This window comes from Orbicella franksi, chromosome 13 (assembly GCF_964199315.1).
Source record: "Orbicella franksi chromosome 13, jaOrbFran1.1, whole genome shotgun sequence".
Taxonomy (NCBI): Eukaryota; Metazoa; Cnidaria; class Anthozoa; order Scleractinia; family Merulinidae; genus Orbicella; species Orbicella franksi.
Genome location: NC_138157.1, coordinates 16,827,055 through 16,840,341, shown reverse-complemented (window position 1 = coordinate 16,840,341; position 13,287 = coordinate 16,827,055). Strand labels below are relative to the sequence as shown.

General features: G+C 38.9%; 1 protein-coding gene across 2 annotated transcripts; it reads right to left on the bottom strand.

The window, feature by feature from the left end:
- Positions 1-5,345: 5,345 nt before the first annotated feature.
- On the bottom strand, positions 5,346-12,835 carry LOC145466514 (collagen triple helix repeat-containing protein 1-like). 2 transcript variants are annotated; one of them, XM_081450241.1, is made up of 4 exons: positions 12,810-12,835; positions 9,017-9,122; positions 7,949-8,227; positions 5,346-7,447 (listed from the first exon to the last, which is right to left on the bottom strand). In XM_081450241.1, exons 2-4 carry the CDS (start codon positions 9,113-9,115, stop codon positions 7,088-7,090), a joined length of 738 nt encoding a protein of 245 aa, XP_081306367.1. In that variant the 5' UTR covers positions 9,116-9,122; positions 12,810-12,835; the 3' UTR covers positions 5,346-7,087. The 2 variants fall into 2 exon arrangements, with proteins under 2 accessions (XP_081306367.1, XP_081306366.1); XM_081450240.1 differs by lacking the exon at positions 12,810-12,835 and having other exon boundaries at positions 9,017-9,357.
- Between the last annotated feature and the right edge of the window lie 452 nt (positions 12,836-13,287).

Below are 13,287 nucleotides of genomic sequence, written 5' to 3'. Positions count from 1 at the left end.
ATCCGTAGCGTGCATTTCGCGTTTATTTTAGTCACTTTTTGTTACTAAGGCTAAATACGATTTGCATTCGTTTTCTTTTCAACTTCATTTGCCTCTTCTTTCAGCTCCATATAAAGCCAGGCATGCATGTGCAAATCAAAAGCTAACATGACCAACACCGACTTACCCAGCTTCAACACGTCTCCTCAGCTTCACAGCAGATTAATAATGTTCGAACTTTCTATCATACAAACATTTTTATATACACAGGCAACCAGTGGTATTAAACAAGGAACTTTTTGTAGCTATTTATAAACAAGGAAAAAGTTAAGTTATTCTAATTGCGCTAATTTACTCCACAACTTTTATTTATTAATTTATTTTGAGATTCAGTTAGTGACTAACTTATAAACATGTCCTTACTAGTCTCCATCGCTTTTAATATATTTTTAGCGACGTGTTTACACGCTCTGCGCGCTTGATTAAGTAGAAGCGCTTCTGTGGAAATCTAAATAATTCTCATTTTGCTGTGTTTAATATTGGTTTTTAATATTCAATAACGTTTCTAATATACAAACACTTATCATATACACACGGGCTACCAATGATATTAAACAAGGAACTTTCTATGGTTATTTTTAAAATGAACAAGGAAAAAGTTAGTCCGATTGTGCTCATTCACTTAAGCAGCTTTTTTTATTTGTTTTGAACAACAATATAAGTGATTAGCGTATGAATGGTTTGCTGTTATTAATAGAGCGGTTTTCAATTGAGCGTCTTAAAACCAAAAGTAGGGGCCATTCAGTTTGAGATTCATTAAGTGATTAACGTAAGATATCGTTAGAAAGTAAAATAAAAAGAGAACCTCTCAAGGCAGCTTTGGCTGACTAATAATTGCTGTCAGTCTCAGCCTGTTTGTGCAGTCTCTGAAAAGACACAACGACAATGGAAAAAATGTCCTTACTAGTCTCCATCGCTTTTAGTATATTGTTAGCGACGAGTTTACACGTTCCGCGCGCTTGATTAGAGACCTTTAGATCCAAGTTTACCGCTAACGTCTAAACTGAATATGAAGTAGAAGCGCTTCTGCGGAAATCTAAATCATTCTCGTTTTGCTGTATTTAATATCGATAGGCAATTAGTCCAAAGCAGTATACAGCATTTAGTTTGTACTGAAAGCCAACTTAAATCACAAGGTTGAAATAAATGAACACGTACCAGTGAACACAAGTAGAATTACTGACTTAGACTGAAAATAAAATTCATGGTCTCCCAACGGAAGTCGACGTTGACGTTCTAACCATGTGCTGAACTATGGGAAATTACTAATGCAAGAACGTAAGCTAGATTCTTATGTGACGTATGGTAAGCTAACTTCTAAGTTGAATAATATCAAACTGACCAAAGTTATTACAGCCACTTCTTCTTTATTTCTTTCACTTTCAGCAAACTCACCAATCTATCATTATTTAATCTACAGATTAGAAATTTAGCTTTTTGCAACACACATGCATAATCTTGAACTTGTCGTTCCTACCGTAATATGCATTTCGTGCTTATTTAGTATTTTAGTCATTTTTCTTCTGCTAAGGCTAAACAACGAACATTTGTATTGGTTTATTTTTCATCTAAAATTTGCCTCTTTATTGTAAGCTGAAGAAGGCCAGGCATGCATGTGAAAAATAAAAAGCTATTTAAATTGTGCGTCGCTCACTCAACAAGCTTCAACAACATGTCTCGTCAGCTTCGCAGCAAATCGATCAATGTGTCTATTATACAAACACTTTTATACACACAGGCCACCAATGATATTGAACAAGGAACTTTATTTCTCTGGTTATCTTTAAAACGAACAAGAAAAAAAGTTATTCCAATTGTGCTCATTCACTTAAGCACCTTTTTTTATTTGGTTTGAACAACAATATATATATCTTATTTGATATTTTGGTGAGTAGTATCGCTGTATATTTTAACGAGTTGTGCCGTATTTTGACGAGCCCGTAGGGCGAGTCAAAATACAAACAACGAGTGATTAGCGTATGAATGTGATTAGCGTATGAATGTTTTGCGGTTATTGATATTAATAGAGCGGTTTTCAATTGAGCGTCATAAAACAAAAACCAAATCAAGTACTTACCAGTCAGACTACGCAGCCAACCTCAAACCGTAGTAAAACGAAAATCAAAACCAAAGTAATTGTCTAATTAATTACCTTCGACATTCAATTGAAAACCGCTCTAAACACGGAAAAAGTTAAACTTGAGCAAGCGATTAACGTAAGAGATGTGACGGAAAGTCAGATGAAAAGAAAACGCAATAGAACAGCTTTAGCTGACTAATAATTACTATCAGTCTCTGCCTGTTTGTGCAGTCTCTGAAAAGACACAACGACAATGGAAAAGATACCCTTCTCAGTAGTCTCCATTGCTTTTAGTATATTGTTAGCGAGGTGTTTACACGCTCCGCGCGCTTAATTTGAGGCCTTAAATAGATCCAAGTTCGACCGCAAACTTCCACACTGAATCTGAAGTAGAGACAGTCCGCAGAAGAGAATTAATCCAATTTTGCTGTTTTCAATATCGATAGGCAATTAGTATACAGCAGTATACAGCATTTAGTTTGTACTGAAAGGCGAGTTGAACTGGAGCTCATGCAGTCTTCTTGAATCGACAAGTTGAAATAAGTGAATAGTATATAGATTTAAGGTTACCGTATACCTTCAGGGGTGTCTCACGTCCAAGCGATGTAGCGCGTCCGGTTTAAGCTGTAGATACCTAAACCCCACATCAAATTAAAGCTTATAGGGCTGGCTATCAAACCATACCAAAAATATTGAAATAAAATGAAGTGCCGATTTTTTCACGGCCACTAAATGCGAGCGTCCTAATCACCTTTTGGAAGCTACATGTCAAAGCGAATTTTGTTTTTCGCCAATTTATTTTTTTCCCCGGTTTCAGGACAAAAAGCGCTAAAAAAGTGTGTCTGCGTTTTGCCACATTCAATTGCAGTAAAAAGTTACAGAACATTTTCGAAATAGGATTTAAAAAATGTGAAGTGATCGTACAAAAATTGCTCTCGGAGAAAAAATATTTCGAAATAAACAATTCACAGACACGTTTTTGTTTTTTATATGTTAATCTAGCTACTGTCCAAATTTGAGGGCAATCAAACAAATCCCCTTTGAGTTGTAACTCTTTAAAGTGTCTGCTTCAAGCGAAAAAATTTATTCGAGAAAACAGCGCTAAGAAAAATCTCTTGCTTCGCAAACAAACTCCGCCCACAAACGCCTTCAACTGGTTTCTCAGATCACTGAGCCAATCAGCGCTTGGAAAATTTACTACCATTAACTCGCGGTGAAATTTATGCGTGAATCTCGAAAAAACCCTTGTGTTTCGCGATGCGCTCAAGGCGGAGAGATAATTTTTCTGTAGCTCGGTTTTTCTTGACGCTGGTCTGGCAAAATGGGGAAGACGTAAAAGGATACGAACGCTAGAGTGGCTGGGCGACGAAAACAAACTGAACGAAAGAAAGCGCGGCGGAGCAAATGTGCATGGATAAATTCCAATGGATCTCAATGAGTTGGGCGATTCATCGGTATCGGACTCAACAAAAGAGTCAATGTAAACGTCGCTGTTATAGCTGTCGAGTTCCCAAATTTTTACAGAATCTTTCTCTACTCTTGACTCGATCTTTTTGCCCGCTTGATACGATAACTATAGCTTCATCCGCGAGGCCAACTTTCGCTTCTTCACTCATTGATGTGTTTTCATTCGTTCTTCGCTTTTTCGAACTGGTAAACAGAGTTTTCCGTGGTCCATGTTTACTTATAACTTAATAGAATTACATCTGATACGAAAAATGCTTGGATCTGAGTAGCCAGCCAATTCATGGTATCCATATATTCCCGCGAAAGTAGTCTCGGTTGATTGCGTACACGTTATAAGGCTGTCAATCAAGAGGGAACTTTCACTTCCGGCCGTAACGTAAAACCTCAATTTCTCCGCCAATATTGAGTTTTTTTCAATTTTGTTTTCAGAAATTAGAGATTACTCTTCGACCATTACTTTGAACCAAAAATCCAAATTTGAAGAAAATTGCCGATCTGAAGGTATACTGTAACCTTAAGCCAGCCTAAAAGCGTAGCTCCTGCGCTGGGTTGTTCAGAGCCAAATGAATTAAGCTAATCCAGGAAAAGGTAGAATTTTGATTTGAGTTTTGTAACTTTGCGTTGAGGTTTTCTGTATATTGTTTGGCCTTCTGTTTTGGGTTTTAATAATCGCTATATCCTGCACTATATATACAAAGCAAAGCAGCAACAAAACATTTGTATAGAAGAAAAAGTTATAATTCGGGTAACTTTTAATCCTGGGTTAGCCTTAACCGGCTTCCGAACAATCCTGCCCTGTTTTCAACAAGGTTTCGATGAGCTGTAAACTTGAGCCCGCGATATGGTCACGTGATACTGGTCAGCGGATACCTTGTTTTGACAGGTGTCAATTGATCGTAACTTGGATGTCCAATATCAAAGAAATACACGGTAAACCAAGGCTGCATATCTCTGTCAACCTATTATTTGGGGTATGGCCGCCATGTTGCGCGACTCCGTCGTCGTCGTCGCCGTTACCGTCGCCGTCATACGTACGCGCCCACGAGCAATACCACTAGCCATGATAACCAAGAGAAAATTTCTGAGCCTCCTAACGGAAGTCGAACCTGAGACCTCGCAGAAACCGGCTCTGGACTATGGGAAACTCGCGGTGCAAGGACCTGCAAGGACGCAAGCTAGATTCTTTTATTGTGTGACACATGGCTTGCTCTAAGTTATGCTTGGCTCAGTAATGTAAAAGTGACCAAAGTAATTGCGCCCACTTCTTCAATTCTTTCACTTTCAGCGAAATCGCTATTCCATCATTATTTGATCTACAGATTGGAAAACTTAGCTTTTTGCTGACTCACTGAAAGAACACCCATGCATACAGTGTAATTTAACTTGTCACGAAACCCGTAGTGTGCATTTCGCGCTTATTTTAGTATTTTAGTCATTTTTCTGCTACTAAGGCTAAATACCAGGTGCATTCGGTTTCCTTTGAACTTCATTTGCGTCTTTTTCTGTAGCTTAATAAAGCCAGCCATGCAGGGGCAAATTAAAGGCTAACCTGAACATCATTCACCTACCAAGCTTTAACAACACGTCTCGTCAGCTTCACAGCAGATTAATAATGTTTCTACTATACAAACATTTTTATACACACAGGCAACCAATGGTATTAAACAAGGAACTTTTTGTAGCTATTTATAAACAAGGAAAAAATGAAGTTACTCTAATTAGGCTTATTAACTCCAGAATGTTTTTGATTTGTTTTGAGAATCGGTGAGGGAATAAGCAAAATAAAAGGAAAACCTCTCAGGTCAGCTTTGGCTGACTAATAATTGCTATCAGACTCAGCCTGTCTGTTCAACCTCTGAAAAGACACAACGGCAATGGAAAATATGTCCGTCTCACTAGTTTACTTCGTTATTAATGATGCTCCACACGCTCTGCGAGAGTTAAATATCATTAGCGTCGTGTTTACATGCTCCACGGCTTAATGACGTACGTATTGAACGCTACGCGTGACCTTAGTTATGTAACTTGTGAAGACACACATTCCTCTATCACTTGGTGTAGTTTGCTCAAATACGCTGAATCTGAAGTACAGGTAGCTACTGAAGAAAATTGTTCTCATTTTGCTGTTTTCAATATCGATCGGTAATTAGCCCAATGCAGTATACAAAACGCGGCTAACTCAAGTCGGTGGTCGCAGCGGGTCAATTATTCATGAATTATTGCATGCTATGTGTTTTGTAACACACCAACAACCAAATATATCTATAGATTTTAAAAACGCGGAAAATGTTTTCCTCATTGCATTTAAAAGAAGTTTAAATCTGCATGCGAGCAAAGTGGCTCACCAGGCCGACGCTTATCTCCGGGTTTCTGTAGCATGAAGCGACTAGGAGTATTTCTAATCCCCCCTGGGATGCTAATCCATCTCAGGGTTACCCCCCAGCAATAAATTCGCCGGTACTCATTTATCCACCTGGGTGGAGGGAGGCACTGTGAGAGTAGATTGTCTTGCCCAAGAACACAAAACGATGTACCCAGCCAGGGCTCGAACCCGTACCGCTCGATCCGGAGTCGAGTGTACTAACCATGAGGTCACCGGGCTTCCACTTCATTGCATTTAACATGAGCATTTTCATTTTTTAAATTCACGATCTGTAACTCTATTATGATAAAGAAATAGGTTGTATTGACGTAAGAGCTTTGCAAAGCTCGAGATAAAAAAGGAAAAGTATTAGGTTTGCTATTAAACAATCAGGATATCACTGCGTCGAGTTCTTCTTAATTATGCAACGTAACTTTATTTTAATCTGGGTAGCCTTTTTCCACTTTGCCGGTAGGCTACAGTCAGCTCTCGCCTTGCAGACACCCCGCTATTACGGACACCCGCGCGCTACGTCCACGGCCAAAACTACAAAGAAGTGAATGGAAACAACGTCCGCTATTACGGATTCCCATGGTGTATGGTACGTGAGTGCATGGTGTATGGTACGTGAGTAATGTAAAGTAACGTATCGTAAGTAGGTAATATAATGCATTGTAAGTGATCACGAAACTCGCAATAAATCACGCCTGATATTTCTCAAAAGGAGTTTAATTTATTTTTAGCAAAAAAAAAAAAAAAAAAGTTACTAACCACCTGCTTTTAGCATTCATGAAGTGTTCCCTCTTACCAGTATGAAAAAGACTAAGGAAACCTGTTTAATACCGATCGATTAAACTAATCTAACCTATAATGACGAAGTACTTACATGTCACATTACTTTTGAACCAATCTTAACCTTCTATCGTTGTCAGGTCATTTTAAATGTTGGGCGCCTTGTGCACCACATGGCGCGAAGAGGCCTAAGTAATTAAGTATATATGTATGTTTGGTCAAGCAACGGTGTCCAGTTCTAGCTATGAATTATTTGCTAATGTTGAAAAACAATGGATCAATGTAATAAAATTCTCGCGAAAAAAAAGACTGCGAGCTGTTTATTGACCTCATCAAAATTGAAACATCTAAGGCTGCGGGGGCGGAACCTCCTCGACGTAAATCCGGGACACTGAATTCCATCCTGTGTAGGCGTCAACGCTGCCGTAGCCATGACAGTTACCGACCCAGAATCCCACGCGTACTGTACCTTTGCTAACTGTTTCGCACACTCCTTCAATCTGGCGGACGCGGTGCAGATCTTGAACTGGCGATTTACCAGTATTCATATAGACAACACCGTCAATGGCCTCGGGCGCATCACATTCTGCACCATTAAAGGTAAAGTACCAACGTTTGCAGCAGGTGTCGCAGTTGTAGATGCGAAGCGCGCCATTCCAGAACACGCGCAATCCAGTATTATCGGAACTTTTTTCGAAAAGACATTCCTACAAGAATTTAATGTAAAAAGAAAGATGAGAAAGGAAACCCCTTCCAAAATCTTTAACGTTTTAACTGCCTGTATCCCTTTCCTTAGGATTTAACTTTCCTTAGTTTTAAGCTTCAACTTGAGCTTACAAGTTTGAAATTAAATTTTAGACTATACGACGCAGCTGTTGGGATCTTCTCCGGCCAAACAGCTTAAGTGAATACCAAGATACGTTTCTCCCAAACTGCCAAGCTGAATTTTGCTACAGGCTGAGCTGACAGATCATTTACAGGTTTGTAACGTTCATTCAACTAGGTCCTTGTTTTAAATAACGAGACCTAAAGAATTTTTATAGTTCATGACGAAGACTCACGACGGTATTTCGTTTGGAGGTAGGACGATGGAGCCCTTCACCTGAAGAATTTCCTCTGCGAGATTCCCAAATATTTCTGCGCATTTGAGCTTGTCAACAGTGCTGTATTCTAATTAGTCAGTTTAATTGAATCAGTAATAACTTAACCTTGATTAACCCATTGTCCTTTTCGTCATTCAAATTTTTAAACACGCACTGTTTCCAGCTACCTCCCAGGGGCCCTGAGTGACCCTTGGGGCCTGCGGGGCCGGGATCCCCTTGACTTCCTGAATCGCCTTTGTCTCCTTTTGGACCAACTGGGCCCGCGGGGCCATCGTTCCCTTGGGGACCCGCCATACCGGCTGGACCCGCGGGACCAGGAATTCCAGGGATACCTGGAATTCCTGGCGCAGAGCCACCTCCACACGACGATTTTCCTGATGAACACTAGAATGAATAAAGGAAAAATCAGATTCAGAGATGTCCTAAGGGACTGTGCAGTAATTATCAGAAGGTAGGGCTTTAAAACCAGAGGAGGGGCACTCCATGAAATTATACCCTAAGGGAGGGGGGTTAAATGTCAATTTCTCTTGGAAAAGCAGGGGAGCGGTATCTTTTTTTCTTCTGGGTAATTGATATCTTATGAGAAAATTTCAACTCGCCAATTGTATGTTCACTGAACCTTAGTATAGCTAAGCCATATTGGTATGTCACGTTGGTACACCATTATGGTGGAAGAACAAAACCGAGTTTGCTGCCAATGACAGGGGTTTTCATTGTGGAATTCTTTAGTTATCATTCATCAGTTTTAACTACTCCCTGAGAAGTATATCTAAAACTGCGTGAAAGTGCAAACGTATAAGTATATCAGTTCGTTTCTGTAACATGTCAGATCAAGTTGAATAGTAGATTATCTAACCTTCAAAACACGTTCAGTACTTCACTCAGTATCGCTGAAATCAACTGAAATCTTACCAGTAATTTGGGAAACTGATGTCGAGAATATGCTAACAGCACAGCCTCGCATTTTGGAGTATCATCAAGTTTAATAAAGAATTTCCATGGCGTCACGTGCATAAAAACAATAACATTTAACCGATCTTTTGCTCGATCAGGTCATTTTTTTTCATATTTCTAATGATCTCTGGAGTAATCGAAATCATCTTCGTATACTACTGGACACTGCATGGTGGTTATACATTTGCACTCTCATTTATGCACAGGCTGGGTGCCTACCTGTTTTGAGCTGCCTCCATTATCGTAGTGGTAAGCAGCATGGGAGAGACAGGGCAACAGAAGAACTGCCACTAGGGCGACGTGAACTGTTAGCATCATATTCAATCTAATGGGATATCAAAAAGATCGTGATTTATATAGTCGCGGTTTTCATATTCGCATTATTTTGCTTATTGGCTTTGTATTACTACATTCACGCTTATTGATTGGCTTAAATAACTCGCACCACTTTCTCATCGCATGTTAGGTTTAAAGGTACGGTTTTAGAACATTTCTGTACGTCTTTAATTTATGAGCGTTGTTAAAGTTTTCGTGCGTTAGGAATTACGGGTAAATAATCTACCAGTCGCAATTTTTTTTCCTACAAGGTTTCTTCATTGTTAATAGGTACAGACGTGATGCTTTGCACGTTTTCAAAATCCCCTGTGGGAAAAAATGAAAGATGCATGGCGACTGGAACATTTACTCATAATTCTTAGCGCACGGAAACCTTAACAACGCTTATAAAGACGTATAGAAGAGTTCTAAGGCTTCAAACCTAGCATACACAATGTGGTAAGTAGGGGGACAGATATTGCAAAAACGTGGCTTTCAATTCCTCGCGTGCCTGATGGGTTCTGTTAGGTTCACAAGGTATCATCATCATCGCAAGCTAATGAATTACAATGAGGTTACAAGAGAAAAAGAGATAATCGAAACTTTGAGTCGCCAACAAAATACTAAACTATCAAAACCTAGCTGCAAATTAGTCTTCGTTGTCGTCTCTTCATTAAGTGGCCTACATCAGCATATAAAATAAACGGTATATGCTCCTATATACCTATTGATATGGTTGCTTGTTTGTAAACAAAACAGGTTAATGAAAAAGTCTTACAAAGCGGAAAATTTTTAGGGGGGCAATATTCATTTATTTATTCATAATGTTTTAGGTAGATTCCTTCACGATCTTGTAAAACATATTGAAACTGAAAGTCGTTATTTTAACTATGAAACAAAATTTAAAGAAATGAATTGCTTCTGTCAAAAAGCCATTTTGTAAAGAGCTCATAGTTATAACTTTCTGGGTTGAGGAGATCAAAGCGTGAAACGTGAAAATACCGTGGTAGATTAAGGTGTTGTTTAAATCGCGGGCAATATCTTGTCTTAGTAATTGACGAAACAACGACTAGCTCAAACAACGTCAACACCATTTTGTCGTCAACAAAATACGACTGTTTTTTCTTTTTACTTTTAACTAGCTGTACTGAGCCTCTTTTCGACTAATTCGTTTTTGGTAAGACTGCTTCGGTCTGCTGTCAGAAGGAGATATAATAAAAGAACACATGCACAGCAGTCATATACATATTGGCAAGTTGGTTGGACTTTACGCCAAGATGAAGGGACCAGCGTAAAGTTTCAGTTGTGCCTAGAATTTGCGATGCTTGGCTGGGGTTTCACTTAAGGTTACAGCATACCTTCAGATCGGAAATTTTCTTCAAATTTGGATTTTTGGTTCAAAGTAATGGTCGAAGATCAATCTCTAATTTCTGAAAACAAAATTGAAAAAAACGTAATATTGGTGGAGAAATGGAGGTTTTACGTTATGGCCGGAAGTAAAAGTTCCCTCTTGATTGACCGCCCTATAACGTGTATGCAATCAACCGAGACTACTTTCGCGGGAATATTACCGATATGGATACCACGAATTGGCTGGCTACTCAGTTAATCAGCATTGTTAATCCAAGCATTTTTCGTATTAGATGTAATTCTGTTAAGTTATGAGTAAACATGGACCACGGAAAACTCCGTTTACCAGTTCGAAAAAGCGCACAATGAATGAAAATACATCAATGAGTGAAGAAGCGAAAGTTGGCCTCGCGGATGAAGCTACGGACGTATCAAGCGGGCAAAAGGATCGAGTCAAGAGAAGAGAAAGGTTGTGTAAAATTTGGGAACTCGACAGCGATAACAGCGATGTTTACAGTGACTCTTTTGTTGAGTTCGATACCGATGAATCGTCCAACTCATTGAGATCCATTGGAATATTATCCATGCACATTTGCTCTGCCGCGCTTTCTTTTGTTTGTTCTCGTCGCCCAGCTACTCTAGAGTTCGTATCCTTTTTCGTCTTCCCCATTTTGCCAAACCAGCTTCAAGAAAAACCCAGCCGCAGAAAAATTATCTCTCCGCCTTAAGCACATTGCGAAACGCAAGGTTTTTTTGGAGATTCACGCTTAAATTTCACCGCGAGTTAATGGTAGTAAATTTTCCAAGCGCTGATTGGCTCAGTGACCTGAGAACCCAGTTGAAGGCGTTTGTGGACGGAGTTTGTTTGCGAAGCAAGATATTTTTCTTAGCGCTGTTTTCTCGAATAAATTTTTTCGATTGAAGCAGACACTTTAAAGAGTTACAACTCAAAGGGAATTTGTTTGTCTGCCCTCAAATTTGGACAGTAGCTGGATTAACATATAAAAAACAAAAACTTGTCTGCGAATTGTTTATTTCGAAATATTTTTTCTCCGAGAACGATTTTTGTACGATCACTTCACCTTTTTTAAATCCTATTTCGAAAATGTTCTGTAACTTTTTACTGTAATTGAATAAGGAAAAACGCAGACACGCTTTTTTTAGCGCTTTTTGTCCTGAAACCGAGGAAAAACAAAATTCGCTTTGACTTGTAGCTTCCAAAAGGTGATAAGGACGCTTGCATTTAGTGGCCGTGAAAAAATCGGCAATTTATTTTATTTCAAAATTTTTGGTATGGTTTGATAGCCAGCTCTATAAGCTTTGATATAGGGGTTTAGGTATCTACAGCTTAAACCGGACGCGCTACATCGCTTGGACGTGAGGCACCCCTGAAGGTATACGGTAACCTTAAGACGGAATCCGATAGGAAATCGAGCAATTTCAGTTTTGAGTGTACAAATATCTTGTACCAGAATGATGTTAAGTATATCAAAACCCTTTTTGCATTTTCTAAAAGCTAGCTACAGATATAAACAATTGCCTGAAATAACATCAAAAATAATTTCGTTGAATTTACTAGGAAGCCGGAACTCGAGAAAATAAATTCCAAAGTTCAGAGAAATTGTGCAAACACGGGTAAAATTTCATCATAAGTTTCATTTCACCAATACTTTTTTAGTGTTTTATATAAGCTTCAAAATTTGTTTTCGACATTTGGTGCTGTTAGAATTGATTTTTTTGGAGAACATATTCGGTAAAACAGTCGCACAGAAGTTTGCAATATGATGTAAATAATCTTGGTGCAAAGTTTTTGTCCACTTGTTACGTCTGGTGGATTACTTCTTAATTTTCATCCTTTGAACTTCAAAACGAAGTGACAGCAATTAGTAACTCCTAAATATATAAAAAATTGAAATTTGGTTTGTTTGTGCGTTACAAAGTAATTTTTGATTGAATAGGACAGCCAATATATTTTTGCGACGAGTGTAGGTTTTGTCTTCGTTGTTTATTTTGTTCATTGTTAGGTCAACATTTGGTAGACCCATTTGGTATGTATTGAAAGCAAAATGGAGCTCAGTCCTAATCGCGCCCAGTTCTCCACTGAGTTTGTCTCACCGTTGGCCAACTCACACTGACTTAATCTACAGATTAGAAATTTAGCCGAGTTTTTGCTGACTCAGATAGAACACTCATGCATAATCTTCACTTGTCGTTGAAATCGTAGTGAGTACTTCGAGCATATCATGTTTTAGTAAATATTATATGCATTCGCTTACTTTTCATCTTAATGTGCCTACTTAAATATTAAAAAGGCCCTGCGTGCGTGTGCAAAATGATACTAACTTACCAAGCTCAGTTGAACAACAGGTCTCGTCAGTTTTGCAGCAGAACATATTAAACAAACGTTTTTATACACACAGGCAGCCAATGGTATTAAACAAGGAACTTTTTGTGGCTAATGAACAAAGAAAAAGTTATTCTGATTGCGCTAATTAATACCATAGCAAGAGAGCGTGCACGCATTGAGTTAACTTTAAGTACTTTTTTAAATGCCGCTGATTGAACACGACCCGCTATGCCTTTAAGTCGACAAACAATTAGCGATTAACGTAAGAGATCGACACGGAGAGTAAGGCTGCTTCCTCTGACTATTTGTTACTCTCAGACCGGCCCCAGGCTGTTTGGTACGGTACCTGGGAATACGTCCTTCGATTCTCACTACTCTCTATTTCTTTCAGTAATGTTCCGCACGCTCAGCGAGATTTTGACTTTATTAGCGACTTGTGTGCACGCTCCACGGGTTTAATGACGTACGTATTGAACGC

Excerpts from the sequence above, each read along its gene's own strand:
- LOC145466514 (XM_081450241.1), bottom strand. The coding sequence starts at position 9,115 with ATGATGCTAACAGTTCACGTCGCCCTAGTGGCAGTTCTTCTGTTGCCC. Across the intron at positions 8,228-9,016 it reads ATGGAGGCAGCTCAAAACAG|TGTTCATCAGGAAAATCGTC; the intron begins GTAGGCACCCAG and ends TATTCATTCTAG. Across the intron at positions 7,448-7,948 it reads AGGACAATGGGTTAATCAAG|GAATGTCTTTTCGAAAAAAG; the intron begins GTTAAGTTATTA and ends AAATTCTTGTAG.